The sequence below is a fragment of the Rousettus aegyptiacus genome, unplaced genomic scaffold (assembly GCF_014176215.1).
Source record: "Rousettus aegyptiacus isolate mRouAeg1 unplaced genomic scaffold, mRouAeg1.p scaffold_m13_p_4, whole genome shotgun sequence".
NCBI classification, from domain to species: domain Eukaryota; kingdom Metazoa; phylum Chordata; class Mammalia; order Chiroptera; family Pteropodidae; genus Rousettus; species Rousettus aegyptiacus.
In genome coordinates, this window is record NW_023416307.1 from 121,301,830 (window position 1) to 121,317,023 (window position 15,194).

Below are 15,194 nucleotides of genomic sequence, written 5' to 3' on the forward strand. Positions count from 1 at the left end.
AATAAACACTTTTTATGTTTATATCGCCTCCACTGTGACCCCTGTCACCCTAGAGGACTGTCCTCTCCTCACACATCCATTTCTCTAACTGGACTGCGAGCTCCTTCCGGGCTAGATCGGTATCGTGCACACATCTCTCTTTATCTCCAGAGCTTTAACAGAGTGGCCAGGCATGGTCAGCAAATGTTCGATAAATGAATGGCAATGATCACTCAGCCCCCTATTCTTACTAGAATAAGTGGCCGTTTAGCAATAGTTAAAATACCATAGTTTAGTCATTTGATTACCGGTTTCTTCTAGGTTCAAAATGTGAGTTCCCCTATCTTGCCTGATTGGCTTCCAGCTTACTCCTTTGCACACAGTAGGTGTCTGCTAGTTTTGTTACATGAATAAACAAACAGGATCATGATGTCAGACTCCAAGGTGGGAAGTGCAAATTGCTCATCAGCCTTATTGGACGTTACAGACACCAGTCCAACCTCTCCCCACACCCGGGGCCTGCCCACAAACAGCCATCACAGGCCACACCAGAATGCGCCGGGCACTGCTGGCTGGGCCGGGGTGCGGCTGGGCCAGGTGGAGCAGCTGTCAGAAGCCTGGCATCGGGCAGGGAGACGGGAGTGTGGCAGTGGCGTACTGGGGGACGCGCCGGGGAGAGCAGAAGCTGAGCCCTGTCCTCATGCTGCACACAGCACCTCCTCTGCCCGCTGTCCATCAGTCTGAAGTAAACAGTAAGGACCTTTAGGTCACAGGCTCTAGAGACTTGGGGGAAAAAAGCCATGAGCTCATTCAGTGATTCCAAACCTCAACGCTAATGCCTTTTTTTTTATTATACATTTCCCCAGAAACCCCATTTTAAAAAGTTTTTTTTTTTTACCAAACTGTCTGTATTAACAATTTTCTTATTTTCCTTGAATAAAAAACGTCCTTATCTGCCAATCACAGGTTTCTGAACAGCATGAGCCAATAACCACTGTGACCACTGACTACAGCATCCCAGCCCAAAGCAAAGCGAGCTGACGTTTAATCCTGTCCACGTGACCTTACAATGGGTAAATGGAGGACTGCCATTGGGGTCGTTACATTAACCTCAATAGAAACAGCACTGCCAAGGAAGGCTGCCAGAAACGCACCTATCCAGACTAACCCTACAGGTGCAGAGAAACTAAACCCCGAAGACACCAAACACCTTGTCCATGGCCTTTAGTCCTAAGAGGTACGGCCCAGGCAGGTCTGGGTGGGAACTAAAACGTGGGTAGAATTTGGCAAAAGGATCCGTCCTCCTGCTGCCGCCGCCACTTCCTCGTCCCAAGTGCAGAGCGAAGGCTCTGGAGTTACTCACCATCTCTCTCACGGCTTCCCTCACGGCCTCCGCCCGGTGCCCTCCACCCAGCCCATGGGCCCAAGCCCCAGACCCACTACTGGCCACCAGCCCAAACCCCACTGGGCAAGCATACCTGCTGCCGCTCCACCGGCGTCAGGGTGGGCGCGATGCCTGATGGCCTGCTGGCGTCCATGCTGTTCTTGGTCAGTGCAAGGGGCTGCTCCATGCTGAGGCTAGGGAGGGACGTGTACAGGTGGCTGCCGTGCAGGCTCATGGTGGGGGCCACGGCCCGCTCAATAGGGCTACGGCTCCGCTCCCGGGGGTCTTTCCGGCAGTCCCCATTGGCAGTCTTGTTCCTGAAAAAGAGGAACCAACACTCAGACGGGACTACCTGGCACCCTGCGAACGGTGAAGGGGATACCGGCCACGTGCCACGCACTTCACAAGGGCTATTTTAATTCTTCACCTTGCTGTGGATACATATATCATAATGACCCCCACTTTCTGAGGTTCAGGTCAACTAGCTTGCTGACCTATGGTAAGCTGAGCCAGGATGCTAACCGACGTCAGTGTGACTGCAAAGTCCCTCAGTGTCGGAGGAAGCACCTTCGCCAGGCTGCTGAGCACCTCTACAATAAAGTCCACCTGCTCAGAGCCTAGAGAACTAACCTAGGTGCTCAAGGCCAGCTTGCTTTGACAAGAATCTGCCATTTAGAAGGATGAAGATGATGATGACCCAAAGCAATCAAACGCTTCTACGTACAGGGGTCCTGCTCTAAGACTCCACTGGCATTAGCTGACTTGATCCTCCCAGCAGCACTAACAGAGAGATGCCACACAACTCCCTTACCAAATGCCGGAACTGGGACACATAGCAGTTGTGTCACTGGCCGAGAAGCGGCGGTGTTTGCTCTGGCGCATGGTGTGTACATGCTCAGGCTTATCTAGAGCGGAGAGCCAGTGTACAGCCCCTCCGTCCAGAATACACCAAGCGAGAGTCAGCTGCTTTAGGAGAGTCCATCGACTGGTGCTCACGAAGGCCTCTGTTGTATGCTCAGCACGTGGCAGGGACTGTGTGGAACACCATCCCGCCTCCCCATCTGATGGGTCTGGTCCAAGGCAACAGTGTACATTGCACATGTTAGAGAATGACACAGCCCAGGTCGTGGTAAGACATGACTGACAGAAGACCAAGAACGCTGTTAGGGGCTTGGCCCAGGTCCCTCCTCCTCCCGTTTATTATCCCAGGAATTGTCTCTGCCTTGAGTCTCAGCCCCTCAAATCTGCCACGTCCTCCTGCTGTCAGAGCATTCTTTTTTCCTAAGAAATGAGTCTTTTAACTAAAAATGTGGCAGATACGATTTCAGTGACTTTTATTTAAGAAATGCAAGTTATTCTGAGTTTACAAGCCATCATCCTCTTGCCTCAGCAGACAGTCTATTTTACAGGAAAGAAGCCTGAACTCATGTGCTAAGAAACCCACAGAAAGCAGCAGCACAGGCTAGTGTCTCAAAAGACTGAATGTGATAAAATATAATTCAGTATTTTATATACACACGCACGTACACACACACACGAAAGAAAGGGAGGGAGAGAGGCATGCCTTTTTAAAGTGTAGATTCACATGTAGTTACAAGAAACAGATCCCATGTGCCCTTTACTCAATTTACCCCAATGGTGGCATCTTATAAAACTACAATGTGGGTAGCTCCATAGTATAGCGGTTAGCACATCTGCTTTACACGAAGAAAGTCCTGGGTTTGTGCCCCAAGGGAGCCATGGACCATACTCTGGGTGCACCAGGACCCTGGTGTGCTGTGAGCCTGTGGGAGGAGACATCCCACCTTCAGAGATCCAGCCCTTAAAGGGAAAAGGCAACATCCATAGGTCAGGGATGGAATTACAGAGAAGCTTAAAAAAAAAAAAAAAAAAAAAAAAAAAACCCACTACAATGTGATATCACAACCAGGCTGTTAACACTGAGACAATCCACCAACCTTAACTGGATTTCCTGTTTTATTTATATTCATTCCAGCATGATCTTTTTACAAAGCAGATCTGACCACATCAAGCCTATAGTTAAAATTTACAGCAACTCAACATCCTCTCCAGTGGCCTCCTCGGCCCTTCCCACTCTGACCCTGACCACCTTTCCATCTTTGTCTGGGTTTCATGCCCTCAAGTGTTGTGCTTTGTAGTTACAAGTCTACCTGCCATGCCTCAAACAAGGCACACCACTTCATGGCTCTGTGACTGGATCATGCACGTGCTCCCCATGCACACACACGCACAGCCAACCGTGCTCGTGGCTGTAGAGGCTGTGCTCTGGATCCCAAAGTGCTCTGTGCAAACCTTTGATAGAGAAGCCATCACATCACCATCTACAATTTCTTCATCTACGTGACCCCCAGGTTCCCCCCTCAGGCTTCTGAGAGCCCATCCCACACCCTCACTGCCTAGGACGCTGCCCGGCACGGCAGGCCCACGGGGCTGTGCGACAGTGAAGAGACAGTGGTGTCCAGATAGGGGAAGGAGGGCACCATGGACGCGGAACTGTGCGCGGGCAGAATCATGGAGAGGCGAGGGCAGAGGAGACAAAGGCAGGGGCGCGCGCACCCTCCAGATGGGTTCCGTGCCTCGATCGACATGCCATTAGGGGCTCAGAGGAGAGAGCAGGGGACGTGGCAAGTCCCCGCGCCAGTATCCTTACCTACCATGGGTCATAGTAAAATCCACCTCGGAGGGGTTTAAATGAGGACCGAACATTAAACAAATGAACAATCATGCTGCCATAATGCAGGTGGATCAGTGGCTATTAGTGAAACCAAGTCAGCACTAAGCTCAAATCAACTGCAGGGTAATTAACTGCATAAGGCATAAATTAAATAATTTATGGGTGTTTCCCCCCCCCCTTTTATTCCCTGCTTGACTATACAGAATGACTTAAAAGCAAATATAGAATTTTCAACCCATTAAGAAAATAATGGAAGAGTATATTATGGTCAAACGGTCTAGATGAAATATTCCATACATGTGATTTTCAAGGAAGTACAATACCAAAACAAAACAAAAACATCAGTTCTGAAACCAGCTGTCCATAATTTCATCTTCCCATGATGATTCAGAAGACATCACAGGCCTTCACAACAACTGCCTCAGGGGCTATGATCGCAAACGCCAGTATCATCGTAGTGTAGACGTGAAGAGGATGTTCCACCTGACGGACTTCAGGCCAATCGAACCTGAGATAACCTGGCTTTTTCCTAAATGGATATGTAATGCTAAATACGACTCATCAGTGTATGAAAAGACTATACCATTGGCACACATACTCATCTTCACGTTTCCTTCTAAATTTGGATAAAATTTAATGTTTGACCCAACGTGGAAGCTGCTTCCCTGACACCATCTCCCCCTGCTTTCATCCAACGCCCCCATGAGGTTTCTGAAGGCCACTGAATGAACCAGGCAAACCCAGCGAATGGATGCATGAGCTTCGCAGTCAGAATTCTCCTCTGTCCGATTCAGACATCAATTTATTCAACCAGTGTTAACTGAGCCCCTCTTTTGTGACAGTTACAGAAAGCAAGATACAGCCCTGCATTCTCACGGGGTACAAATGAGGTAACACAGGCTAGGGAAGCCACACGAAGGCTGCAGAGAGTCCGAGGATGAAGACCAACCCCTAGCTGGCAGGAAGGAGTGGCCTAAAGCCAGACAACATCTGTCCTCATCCAACGTCAAAGTCGCCAGTACATAGACACAGCCCACGGATCTCTTACAGATGTCCACACTGCACCTCAATGTTGGCAAATCGAGTCACACGTGACAACTTCGGTGAGCCTCTACAGTGACCATGTTCTAGGGAACAGGAGCCCAAAAGACGGCAGTGAGTTGCCTGGGGCACCCGGCTAACGGGCCAGAGGTGAAGACAGGGCGGGGCCACACCCACAGCTGCCACCTGTGCTCCTGACGACCTGCTCTGTGCCCGCGCCATGCGGCACAGTGGGAGAAGGGACTGTGGGGGACACAAAATGGCCAACCGAGAGCGTGACGCAGTGGGGCGTCACGGCTCAGTCGAAGATGCCGAAAAACACAGAAGGAAAACGCCTCAAGAATTCACTGGTTAATTTTAGTAAAATTATACATTACTCACATTTCCAGCTCATTTTCCCGGTTCCCAGAGCTTAAAGACAGACATTGTTTTCCATGCCCCACCCCCGGGTGAATCACACGCCGGCTCCAGCGCTTCCCAGGGCATCATGTGCTCTCGCGGACGGCAGACCCAAACCACACGTTTCCTGCCTGGGGGATCGGAGTCGCCTCCACTCTCGTTAAGGACAAAATCTGCTCATGAAAAATCAGCTGCAGCCCTGTTGGAGCCTAAAGGGCTCATGGGTGGCTGGACGCCGAGGACCTGCAGCTCAAGACACCCTGGCCCCCCGTCCCCCCGGGGAACTCATACTCATCCCGGGGAGGGCATTGCCACTGTCAACTGTTTTAGGAGAAAAAATGGAGGGGGGGGGGATAAAAGTAAAAGGTGGTTAAAAGGAAGACACCTATTATACTTTCCTCCACGTCAATGTGTTCCAGAAAACTGATGCCACCTGCTGCTACTACTCTCCCCTCTCTGAGCTGAGAAATCAGAAGTGTCTGCGGTGTCTGGGTAAAAGTCAGCTAGATTCCAAGCAGTGAGGCTGTGAGAGAATTCCATCACACACCAAAAAGGGCACCACGTCCACTGGATTCCCATTAAAAGGAGACTTTCCGGCTCGTAGACACCAAGAGCTCTGAGTCGAAAGCAAACCTGTGGGAAGGTATTACAGTGCTTGGCACGCTTGGGCCTGGATTCCATTAACTACACATGGCTATTAACTAAACCAATGGGAGCCTGAATCTGCACAACAGGGAAGGGATATGGGTGTGAGGCATTTTAGTCAGTGCTTTCAAGGAAATGTTCTGGGATCTTGGGATCCCATGGGGCCCCTGCGCTGCAGACACCTGGCCACAGTCTCGGCACGGGTCCCTCGGCCCAGGTGAATGAGGCAAGGACCAGTCCCGGGTCCCCCATGTCGGCTCCCAGGATGCACAGGACACCCCTGAAGTGACAGTGGCCCTGCTGGATGCCAGACCACTCCTGACAGGCGTGAACTGAAGGTCTGTGGCCACACCCTCTACGCACGAGGGTGCAGGTGGAAACAGAGTCAAAGCAGGAGGGAAGCAGTGGTGGCCGGGCCACCGCAAGATGGAGTCCTCTCTAGTTAATATTGCTCAAGCATCTTCAACTTTTAAAAGCTTCCTCGGAGAATGTAATGTCACTGAACTGTACACTTAAAAATGGTTAAAATGGTACACCGTATATAATGTGTACTTAACCACAATTTTTTAAAAATTAATTTTTTAATTAAAAAGTGCCTCCAAGACCATTACTTACTGAGTCCTCAGGTTTCAATGCAGATCGGGTTGGTGGCACTACTCCGGGTTTACAGAAAAGGGGATCAAGAAAGAGAAGATAAACACAGCCTAAGATCGAAATGGAGGCAGGATGTCACCCAGACACACCCAAACGCTCACCCTCAGGCCCGTGACAGCTCTTCATCCCCTCAAGCTCCATCTCAAGCTTCTAGGCAGCCTTTTCTGACCCCTTAAACTGCAGGGGTGGAGGTAAGAGTGGGAACCTGGACATGCATGAAGGAACCAGCTCCCCGAGGCACATCCCAGTTGGTTACATCTTCATCAGCCAACTTCAAGTAGCTGACCATGGGGCACGGTCAGCTCCCCCATATGGACTGGGCACTGTGGAGGGCCCCACACCCACAAGCCTTGCCTTCTCCCCATGCTGGGCACAGGACTGAGCATACTCATTGGATGAATAAGTGAATTATTAAAGTGCATTTACTATGTGTGAGTCCAGTTAACAGCATCCGTGCTGAATGAAAAGGCACTTAAGATCATTTCAGAGGAAATTCTCAGCAGGAAAGACTTTTTTCCTGGAAAAGCAAAGTTCAGGGAGCACTTAAACACAGGACATCCATGGTAGTGAGATGTTTTCTCTCCTTAACTACCTTCTCCACCTTTCGTTCTTCTCCTCTCACTCCCGAACGTCCCCTAGCTTGTCCAAACCTCACGTGCGCACGCGGGGGCACGTGTCACCCCCAACTTTCTCCTCCTGAGCAGGACAGCTGACTGCTTCCCAAACAAGACGGCACTTGGGTTTGTCTCCAAGCCATCTGGTCAAGTCTCATCACGCCTTGGAACCCATTTTTCAGACGGGAAGTGGAGGGGGTGGTGATACCGCCCCCAGGGCACCGCGGTGCAGCGGGATGGCCGAGCACCGGTGTGTGCACGCGGAGGTGGTGGGCGGAGGGGCAGAGGCACCCTCCGAGACTTAAAAAAGAAAAAAAAATAGCAAGCTGTCTGTCACAGGCTGGAGGAAGTTGAGAAATGTTGGCATCCAGAGTGACCTAAGGGCTCTCTGCTCCAGTGACAAGCGCATCCTGGTCAGCAGTGAAAAGAGGGCAGAGACTGCCTTCCCCTAACTATGGTAAAAGACGGTGCTGCGTACCACAACTACATCATTTAACGTCACGTAATAATCCAGAAAACAGCCACATCCTTATCACCATCAAAGGCTCGAGTGTGATGGACACTGAACTGGCCTATTACATTGCTGCCGCAACTATCCACCCACGAAGCATTTCCCATTACCCGCGCACAAAGGTAGCATCGCCTTCCTGCTAGTCATTGTAACGTGGCTGACAAACTGCTTCCCTCTTCTATGGAGGGGCAGGCGGCGGTGCCTTTTCCTGGCTTCCTGAATTGCACTTGGAGAAGTCGGGGGGCAGCGGGCCCTCCAGCTTCTCACTGGCAGGCCTGGCCTCACACTCACTGGTCTCGACTCCTGTTGTCATCTCTCGGTGCTTATTAAATGTGCCTTACAATGAACTACATGGGACTAAGCAACACGCACCTCATTTGCTCCATCCCATGACATTGGTGACCTGCAGTTCCAGTGAAAAGCATGTATCGTTGTGATGCTGCCCTTAGAAAATAGTGTCCAAAAACACAATGCATGAAAAGTTGAGGAATCCCTGTAAGCAAACTGTCTTGATTACTGTTACTATCACAAACTATCATCCCTTAATAATGCTACATGCCAGATCGTGCCAGACCTCACCGCCTTGTTAAACCCACCATAACACTACAGAACACGTATCAGCAGCCCCATTTTATAGAAGAGGAAACTTAGCTTTGGGGAGGCGGAGTAACTTATTTAAGGATACAACACTAGTACAGTACAAGGATTCTAATTTCTATCTGACTAGCTCCAAAGCCTTTCTTTTTCACTTTTTCCCTCTCAAGAGAGAGTCTGAGAAAACCATAAAGACCTATGAACCCACCACTCAAAGCTGACAAACGAAACTGTACTATTGTATTTGCTTCAGGCCTTCGCTCTCCTCCTAAATGAAACACTGGCAGGAAACAAAGCAGCAGGACACGGCAGACACAGGCACGGTCCCCCCTTCCCACCCACCGCCAAGGCCCGCGCGCCCTCTTCACCCCGAACGTCCCCACTGTCCTCTATTTGGGGAGTCTTCCTATATGTGGACCATATGGAGCACGTTTCCAATTTACATCACGGTATCACACTGCATGTGCTGTTTTATAACCATGCTCTTTTTCCCCCTCACCTATGTTCTCACCTGGAAATCTAGTTTAGCCATCTTATTTACCTGCTGTACAGTATTCCGTCACACGAATACACCACAATTTATCTGTCAATTCCTCTACTGACAGGATCTGGACACCCTCTGGTTCTTCCTATAAATAGCCCTGTGGTGTTTATATCCGTGCACATGTCCCCTGTGCCTGGAGTGTCGTTCAGGGAAATATCTAGAAGTGACGCTCTTGGGTTGTAGAGCTCACCACCTCCGACCGCCGCGGAAGCTGCCCAAACCCTGTACATGTCGCGGTGGTCCCCTCTGCCCCGCCCCCGCCCGCTGTGCATCACGGCTGCTGCCCACCTGCGTCCTCTGCAGCAGCCTGTGGATTTCTGCCATTCCTGTGGTGTGAATCGCTCCTCCTTCCTGTTGTAATTTGCATTTCCTCAATTGCCAGCACAACTGGAGATCTTTTCATACATCTATTAGCCATTCTACTTTCTTCTCTGAACTGCTTTTAATTTGTTATGGGTTGAATTATGTGCCCCGCCAAGATACTGAAGTCCTAATCCCTGGTGCCTGCACATGGCACCTCATGTGGAAATAGAGTCCTTGCAGACAATCAAGTTAAGATGGGGCCGTTAAGGTGGGACCTCATCCAATCTAACTGGTGTCCTTATAAAAAGGGGAAATTTGGAAGAAGTGACAGACATGCACAGAGGGAAGATAACGTGAAGACACAGGGAGAATGCCATCTATAAGACGAGGAATGCCTAAGGCCACCAGAAGCTGCGCGAGGTATGGAATACACTCTCCCTCACGGCCCTCAGAAAGAACTAACCCCAACAGCTGGATCTCAGAATTCCAGCCTCCAGAACTGTGAGACAATACAGTTCTTCTGTATAAACCACACACGCAGGTACTTCATCATGGCAGCCCTAGCAAACTCATAGAATTTCCATGGCCTTTTTTTTTTTTAACCCCATTTTAAACATTTTTAGATGTTCTCCACACCCATGTTTTTTTCAGCTTTATCTGTATTAATCCTGCCCCACTGTCCAGAAAATTTTAGATCTTCCTCTGGACATTTTCAAAGAGGTCCCCTGAGAGCCGCTGGACCTCAGGTATCCCTGTCATGCATGCCTGTCATTATAAGGCACATTTAATAAGCACTGAGAGATGACAACAGGAGTCGAGACCAGTGAGTGTGAGGCCAGGCCTGCCAGTGAGAAGCCGGAGGGCCCGCTGCCCCCTGACTTCTCCAAGTGCAATTCAGGAAGCCAGGAAAAGGCACCGCCACCTGCCCCTCCACAGAAGAGGGAAGCAGTTTGTCAGCCAAGTTACAATCCAAAACCTTTTGGCTCAGGAACATTTTGGGTGGATGAACGAATGAATCAGCAGTTTCTTTTCATTATTCCTGCACTGACAGGCCCACCGGTAACAAACACCCGGAGACCACAGGATGACAGTGAGTACTGCCCACCTTCCTTCACTCAGTGGTCGTGCCAACCCGGGGCAGTGCCTGCCACCATTCCCATGGTACAACGGAGGGAAAGGAAATGGAAAAGCAGAGCACTCAGCCCAGAGTTACGTGGCTGGAAGGCGGTGGGGCTGGGACTCGAATCAGGCCAGCCCTTCCTCTTCTGCTCAAACTGCCTGCGAGGCTTTCAGAAATAGCACCATTTCTGGGGAAACCACCAAAACCGGACAGTGTAAGAGGAAACACGTAACTGATCGGGACGCTTTCTCTGTGACTAAGTCAAAGTCAAGGGCTGCCAATCAAAGGCCCTCAAGAGTGAGAGGCACACGGCGGGGCTGGAAGAAGGGGTGAAGGGTTAAAGTAGTACAAATTAGTAGTTGATAGCTGGGCACAGGGAGCACGGCAGAGGGAATGGAGTTGGCATTAATATGATGGCTAGGTGGAGGGCCGGGGGAGGGAGGGAGCAATTGCGGGGATCATTTTATGTACATTATAGATGCCTAACTAATATACTATATACTTGACACTAATTTAAATAAATTAATTAAAAAAAAAGAGGTTGCAAGGCATTAAATAAATTAGCATAACCCATGTCTCCAGACATGCCAGCCTTCGAGATCCCTTACTTCCCTCCGGCCCCTGGCCCCTCCGGCCGCAGTGCAGCCCTCGCCAGAGTTCTACGTGATGTGCTCTTGCCACTCGTGTCCTTCTTTCTCTGTGAGACAGGAAGGAACTTCAGGGGAAAGTGGGTCTCCCTTCTCTTCCGGCACGATTACTGCGCAGGTCTGCGTGAGGGTCCACGAGGCATCCGGGAAACCTCACTGATGTCATCTAAAGCCACTTAAGTAAGGGTGGCCACTTAAGTAAAGCTTCTAGGGAACCGAAATGTAAGCCTCGAGAGAGAAAACATTTTGAAACTATTTTAGTTAGAAACCCATCTGAGACATCCTACAATTTATTCTTTCCTTTCCTGGTGACTCAGGGCCTTTATCATAAACATTATTTTCAGACATGATCCAGGTCTCTAGGACAGGCCTGTCTGCCACGGGCTGAGCCATCTCATCGCTCAGCTGCTTGAGTTCTTGGGCCAACTGCCTACTGTGTTCCGGGTTCCTCCCTTTGTCTGTTATCGAGCGTCAATCCTGGAGTAAGTATGCCTGCCCTGCTGGAGCCCTCATCTTGCCCTTCTCCTCACTGTGGGCCAAAATGCCGGGCAACGAAGTTTGCTACAGTGCTGTATAAAGTAAGAGTACAGAGGCCCTGAATGGGTGAAGGGCCTCCCTCGGCCACTTTCCTCCTTCTCCAGTTCCGGAATTCAGAGATCTTATTTGCCTGGGAAAGGAAGGGCTTTCCAGCCCCACTGTTTATGGAGAAGCAAGACTCGCTGTGATGTCGGTAGGAAGAGCAGAGCTCTCACACGGTGCCGGGAGACTCACATTACTGAACTGCTCAGCTCTATGTAAATAAGGTACCAGTTTTCTTCGACCACAACTGTCTGCACATGTTTTCCATCATTAGCTGAGATGAGGGGGGAAACTCAAGTTTGAAAGAAAAGGTCAGCCCTGAGAACACGACTGGAAAAGCATCTCATCTGCCACCCATGTTAGGAACCGTGGCCGCGGAAGCAGCGGGCCTCCACCGGAGGGGTGGCCCCGGGCAAGGCCCCGCGTGCAGACCAGGCGCTGCCGCCGGACGGAACACATCGCACGTCCCACATGTGTCTGCTCGGTTTTCACATGAATGGAAATGTTGCTGAGACTAACAAAGCAGAAATTAATTTAAAATTCCTACCGCTACTAAACTTGCAGTCATTTTGCCATTATGTATTCTCTCAATGAATGATATTTAAAAAAATACGACGACTATCAGATTTTTGGCATTAAACAGAGTCCTTGCGCCACAGAAGGGATGGAAAACATTATGTCTTCCTTCTGTAACTCGACTACAGTGTCTGAGGTAGGCAAAAACCTAGGGAAGATCGTCTGTCTCTGCACAACAACAGAGGCATCAGCATGGTGACATTCTGCTTGGCTATCCTTTAAGGACCACCTGAGACAGCTGGGGTGAGGACTAGAGAAAGGGCGGAAGCAAGGGGATTCAACTTGACTAATGAGGCTGTCCAGAGTCATATTTTATGTGTTTCTTCTTTTTTTTTAAATTAAGTTTACTGGGGTAACATTGATTAATACAATTATATAATTTTCAGGTGTACATTATCATTTGACATCTGCATATTCTATTGTGCTTACCATCCAAAGTCCAGTTTCCTTCAGCTACCATATATTTGATCATCTTCACTCACTTTACTCTCTCCTACCCCCCTAAATTTGATCCCCTTTACCCCATCTACCTTTCCCCTTCTCCCTCACCCCCTACTCTCTGGTAACCACTAATCCATTGTCCATGTCCCTGAGTCTCTGTTTGTCTTGTTCCTTTGTTGCTTTTAGTTTTATATCCCACATATAAGTGATATCATGTGATTTCCAACTTTTTCTGTCTGGCTTACTTCACTTAGTATGATCATCTCGAGGTCCATCCAAGTTGTTGCAAATGGCAGTATTTCATCTCTTCTTATGGCTGAGTAATATTCCATTGTATATATATGTACCACAGCTTCTTTAGCCGATCATCCATTGTAGGATGCTTCGGTTGCTTCCATGTCCTGGCCACTGTGAATAATGCTGCTGTGAACATCAATGTGCAAACAGCTTTTTAGATATGGGTTTTCAAGTCTTTGGGGTAAATACCCAGAGGGATTGCTGGATCATATGGTAGATCAATTCTTAGTTTTTTGAGGAACCTCCATACTGTTTTCCATAGTGGCTGTAGCAATTTGCAGTCCCACCAGCAGTGTATGAGGATTCCTTTTTCTCTGCATCCTCTCCAGCATTTGTTATTACTTGTGTTGTTGATTATAGTTATTCTAACAGGTATGAGATGGTACCTCATTGTGGTTTTGATTTGCATTTCCCTAATAGCTAGTGATGCTGAACATCTTTTCATGTATTTGTTGGCCATTTGTATGTCCTCTATGGCGAAGTGTCTGTTCAGGTCCACCGCCCATTTTTTGATGGGATCATTTGTTTTTGAAAGCCGTATTTTAAATGGACAGTGTCCGCACCAGCTTTACTAAGGGTGACCAGAAGCTCAGTTCTTCCCACTGCTCCCACTCCCACTGCCCCAACCCTAACCCTTGCTCTCACCCTCACCCTCAATCTGATTCTAAGATCTGTTGGCAAAGGCTTCCTTATGCTAAGAAAAGTGGAGTGTGGAACCGGCTGCTCAGGAAGGCGGAATACAGATAGATACACTCCCTTTCTTAGCCATCCACCACCCTGAGACTCGGAGAGAAGACCTCCTAGAAAGGCCTGGAGTGAAACAAATTAGGGAAAGGGACCCTCTGCACAGAGCGCTGCCCAGAAGTCTCCATAAGCCAGTGTCCACCGCAGTGCCTGGCACACAGTAACTAATTTATGAGAGAACCAACCAAAAGTAAACCAGTTCTTAGGGAGAAAACAGCACCAACTAGTCTGAATATGACAGAGGAACTTGTGAAGCTCTGGGGCAGCAGCTGGCTCAGGGGTGAGCAGATTAACAACACCGGGCATCACAAACCCACCAGAAACTACTGGTCTGAAAATCCCTTTGAATCGTGATTTCTGCATTTGTTCTTTTGGGCTGGTACCAAGCCAGCTTTCACAATTCCAATCAAATTCTTTTGAAGGCTCACTCTTAGCTTTTATTCTACATGGTCTAGCAAATTGCTTGAAAATATTATAAAACCATTTAATGAAAAGACTGGATGCTTTGTCCTACTCAGAGGAAAAGAGCTTCACAGTGAAATGGCCGTGAATAAAGGAAGGAGGAATCTCAACGCCCCTAAAAGACTGCAATACAGACAGGCGCTGGCTTCCTCTTTAAAGTGATTCACTTGACTACTGAAAAGCTTTAATAAAAGGTTCTTCCTCATAATAAATGAAATCTACTTTCCAGTATGATTCTCGATGAAATCTAGTTCTTCTAACTACTGGAAAACTGCTTCTAGGTCAGCACTCCCGTGCCCGGAATTCTCTTCACAAACAAGAATCGCTCCAAACGATTCTAACACCAGACCCCTTACTGCCCTGTCACTCACCTCCACACATTCTCCAAATTAACACCCATACCACTCCTAATGTAAGCTAAAAAACAGAGCACACGAGAAAAGGTAAGTCCCTTCAATTTATGGTGGCATATTTCTGAACCAAAAAGCAGGGCATAAGGTCTAATAAGTGTAAGAACAGAACATTCAAAATCAAGATTATCCCAGGATCTGTGCTCGGCTAGAGCTCTACCTTTAAAAGCACCACTCAAGATACCAACAGTCACTTCCATAACCCTGTCACACAGTGAGTGTGGGACCACCTACAATCCTCCAACTTGTTCTTTTTTCCTTTTAATCCAGCTATATTTGTGACCCCATACTGGCTAGACATATAAAGGAGTAACTACATACATTTGCATCACATATGCATGGACATTAGAGACAAACTATCGAATTTCCTTCTTGTGCTAGTTGGTTTGTTGCAATTCCCTCCTCTCATACACATGCCTATACACAATCTCATTCCTACATGTGAATGCAAGCGTTCTTCCCAAGTGTCTAACCTAATGGCAGTGGCAACCAGTTCCAAATTATTTTATAGACGTCTTGCTGTTAGAGGATAACTTCTAATTCAGTACAAAATTA

At 48.6% G+C, this 15,194-nt stretch overlaps 1 protein-coding gene across 6 annotated transcripts in view; it reads right to left on the bottom strand.

The window, feature by feature from the left end:
* Positions 1-15,194, bottom strand: part of VGLL4 (vestigial like family member 4) — a 138,398-nt gene that overhangs the window by 7,090 nt on the left and 116,114 nt on the right. For all 6 annotated transcript variants that reach the window (XM_036218760.1, XM_036218763.1, XM_036218759.1 and 3 more), the window contains one exon: positions 1,458-1,680. In XM_036218760.1, the coding sequence (XP_036074653.1) occupies positions 1,458-1,680 (223 nt within the window). The remainder of the gene's footprint in view (positions 1-1,457; positions 1,681-15,194) is intronic.